Below are 3,599 nucleotides of genomic sequence, written 5' to 3'. Positions count from 1 at the left end.
TATGGCCAACCACCTAAACCAATTCATAAACCTAATTGAGATAACTAGATACCCAAATAGAGCAAAACATTGATTTTCCACCATCTCAAATACGTTGGGGAGAAAATTAATAATAAGAAGATGACGTGAAACATAAAAAAAAAAAGAGTTCAAATAAACGATTAAGATTTTGAAAATGTATTATAACTGTAAGTTTGTAACATCTCTAATCCAAGCCCAACATAAAATTTTTATGTTTAATAAAGATTTTAGGTTTAGTTTTAATTTGAATGACATTTTCTATAATAAATACATGAACTATATAGGTTAGTTTTATTGTGTATCTCTCTCCTTTTTTTAATAGAGTAGATGTAATATCATGGTTAAGAGTGTTCTAATATGTCGTGGCTAATTATCTTGCTAAATAACATATTTCTATATTTTTCCTATAAATAGATGAATATATTGAAACATTTTCACCTCTATAATAAAGTTTCTCTGCTTTAGAGAAAAATATAGAAATAAAAATAGGGGTGGATTGGAGATGGTATAAGTAAACCTTAGAGCAAATGTGTTGTACCAACAATCCCTAATAAACTTTTTTTCTCACAACAAAGACATAACAAACGAAAAACTATATGAAACAGTTTTGATATCATAGATCCAACAACTTACGTCTTTATATTTTGGAACATTATCGATGATTTAACATTTCTAGTGTAAGCCCAAATAAACTGGAAACAGTAAGGCCCAAAATAAATTGGAAACGGTACGGCTCTGATGAGAGGTTAAACAATCAGACGGATGAGATAGTAAGTTCATAAACCAAAACCAAATGCGCCAAGAACTCACGGCGCATTTTAACAAATCTCAAATTAGTTTCCGAAAGTACCCTCGAACCCACCTTAGAATCACCAAAATACATGAACACTGTCATATATATATAAGAAGAAACTCTTTCTTCTCCCTTCTCTTCTTCGCAGAATCCAAAACCAAAATCGAAAGCAATCGAGAGAGAGAGAATTGAAAACTCATCTGTTAATTAAGTACCGGCGAAGCAATGGTGTTTCCCGGTGAGAAAGAAGAAGAAGACTACACGACGACGGCGACGGGACACGATACTCCGAAGAAGACTCTCCACAATTTCTCGTTCGCGGACTTGAAGTGGGGTGCTCAGCGTAATCTAAGGTGCACGAAGATCGAATCTAACGTCGCCGCCGCTGATCAAAGACCACGACGCCGATCCTCGCCTTCCGAATTCGGCGACAATCGGAGTCACGGCGGAGCGGAAGGGATCGAGGAGGCGAAGGGAGAGGATCACGAGGGAGAGAAGACGAGCAAGAAAGAGGGGGAGAGGGAGGTGTCTCCGCCGTGGAATTTGAGGAAGAGGAGAGCGGCTTGCAAGGCTCCGGTAACAGATTCCGAGGGGATTCAGAAGGAGGAGAATGGAGTGAGGCCCAAGTTTAACCCGACGCTGACGAAGAAAGAGGTGGAAGATGATTTCATCGCGATGACGGGTCATAAACCACCGCGACGGCCCAAGAAACGGCCCAGAAACGTTCAGAAACAGATCGATGTAAAGTTCCTCCAAAACTCTATTAATTTGTTTTTTTTTTCTTTCTTTTTAATGCAAAAGTTTTTGTTCTTGTTTGAACAGCCGTTGCATCCAGCTTCTTATTTTGTTGAGGTTACTGAAGATCTCTACGATGTCCCGGACGTAGCCGAGAACGGAAAGGTATCATCTTTTTTTCACAAGATTTTTGATTTGGTATTGTAACTGTTTGATACTAATATTTGCTTTACTAATTCTGCAGAAATGATGACGACGATGGATGAAAGTTTGCACGGCTTTATTTTACTGCTTGTGGAATCTCTTGAAGTTGGAAGTGTGATTAAATCAAAAGATGCTTTTTGAGTTTCTCAGTTTTGTTTCTTTAGCTATTAGTTTTGGTTTTGGCTAAATAACATGTACAAAGATATGGGAGAAGTTGAGTAGGTTCTCATGTATTAAGGACATACTCTTCTCTTTCAGTTAATCAATCAGCAACGAACACCCAATAATAATAGGGGATCAATAAAAGGATGAACATTTCACCAAATCTTGCCTTTTTTGTGACTATCCAACCTCTGTAGGTTTAGACCATTCCTCTGTCTTTCTGCTTATTGATTTGATGCGTTCCATTGAATTTTTGTGAGTATCCAACCGTGCTTGCCATCATTCATGATCACTTTGTTGCGAGAGATAACTTGTGCGTGTGTGTTTTGGCCGTCATGATTCTTTCTAGTGCATTCTGACTGTATTAGAAGCTGGGTCATTATCTTTGCCAAAAACGTGTAACTGTCAACAATTCAAGGAGTGTGTGCTATACAAAAAAAAAAAGTGGACTAGTTTGTTCCGTGTGGGGGCTTTTCGTTTTCCCGCGTTTGATTCTTTCCCTCACAGCCTGACCCTGACTCACTCACCACCGGTTTACTATTTTCTGGTCGGATTCAACCAACTTAACCAAATGGTTATCAGCGATTTTCTTTCTTAAAATAATAATTATCAGATATTTTTTTTAATGAAAAATCTATTCTTTTGAAAGTGTTAATTGATTTTTTATTTATTATCAGCGATTTTACTTGAAGAAGCTTAAATGGTGGTTCTCTGCTTCATTGTTTGTTCTGTTAGATTTGCTTTGCTGTATTTCAAACCGAACAATTACAAGACAAATTCTGAAAAGGATAATACACACATATACTGAAAAACTAATATTCATATTGATCAGAGTAATTTTTCAGTTTACATTTCCAAAGTTTATATTAAAATTTTGAAAAACTAGTTTTGTATGAAGTTTTACATCTCTATTGATTTGATCCACGTCCTATTAAAACAGGCCATTTTGTGTATAAATTTTCAGTTTATTGATCTCTTGATAATACTTTAATAAAACGTCACCACTTAATTAGAAAGGCATTTATCTATATAACTAAAATCAAATATATTAAAACAGCAAGTAGAATACTGAAACAAATCTTTAGCTGACGAATGGTTTACAAGAAATGCTATAAAAATATTTGAATTTTTAGATATTCATTAAAATAATAATATAAAATCCATTTTAACTATTTTAATTAGAATATTCTTAATATATTTTAGGGAGAATTGCCAAGTGTGACTCAAAACTTGGAGTCAAACCCAAAACAATACCCCAATTTGGGTCAAAGGCAAAAGTAACCTAAAAGGCTATTGAAATTACAACTATCCCCTTGTGACCAAACAAAAAAACGGAATTTTTTTTACGTTTCTACCCCTCGCAAGTCGTCTGTTTAGACGACTTGAAAATAAGTCGTCCAGACGACTTAACTGAAAGTCGTCTGTTTAGACGACTTGAAAATAAGTCGTCCAGACGACTTAACTGAAAGTCGTCTGTTTAGACGACTTGAAAATAAGTCGTCCAGACGACTTAACTGAAAGTCGTCTGTTTAGACGACTTGAAAATAAGTCGTCCAGACGACTTAACTGAAAGTCGTCTGTTTAGACGACTTGAAAATAAGTCGTCCAGACGACTTAACTGAAAGTCGTCTGTTTAGACGACTTGAAAATAAGTCGTCCAGACGACTTAACTGAAAGTCGTCTG

The 3,599-nt window shown here is 35.9% G+C and overlaps 1 protein-coding gene across 1 annotated transcript; it reads left to right on the top strand.

The window, feature by feature from the left end:
• Positions 1-938: 938 nt before the first annotated feature.
• Positions 939-2,291, top strand: LOC106298861. Its single transcript, XM_013734995.1, has 3 exons — positions 939-1,555; positions 1,637-1,714; positions 1,794-2,291. Exons 1-3 carry the CDS (start codon positions 1,040-1,042, stop codon positions 1,797-1,799), a joined length of 600 nt encoding a protein of 199 aa, XP_013590449.1. The 5' UTR covers positions 939-1,039; the 3' UTR covers positions 1,800-2,291.
• The last annotated feature ends 1,308 nt before the right edge of the window (positions 2,292-3,599 follow it).

The sequence above is a fragment of the Brassica oleracea genome, chromosome C6, assembly GCF_000695525.1.
Source record: "Brassica oleracea var. oleracea cultivar TO1000 chromosome C6, BOL, whole genome shotgun sequence".
NCBI classification, from domain to species: Eukaryota; Viridiplantae; Streptophyta; class Magnoliopsida; order Brassicales; family Brassicaceae; genus Brassica; species Brassica oleracea.
The sequence above is the reverse complement of the archived record's forward strand: the minus strand, read 5'-3'. Positions and strand labels throughout refer to the sequence as shown.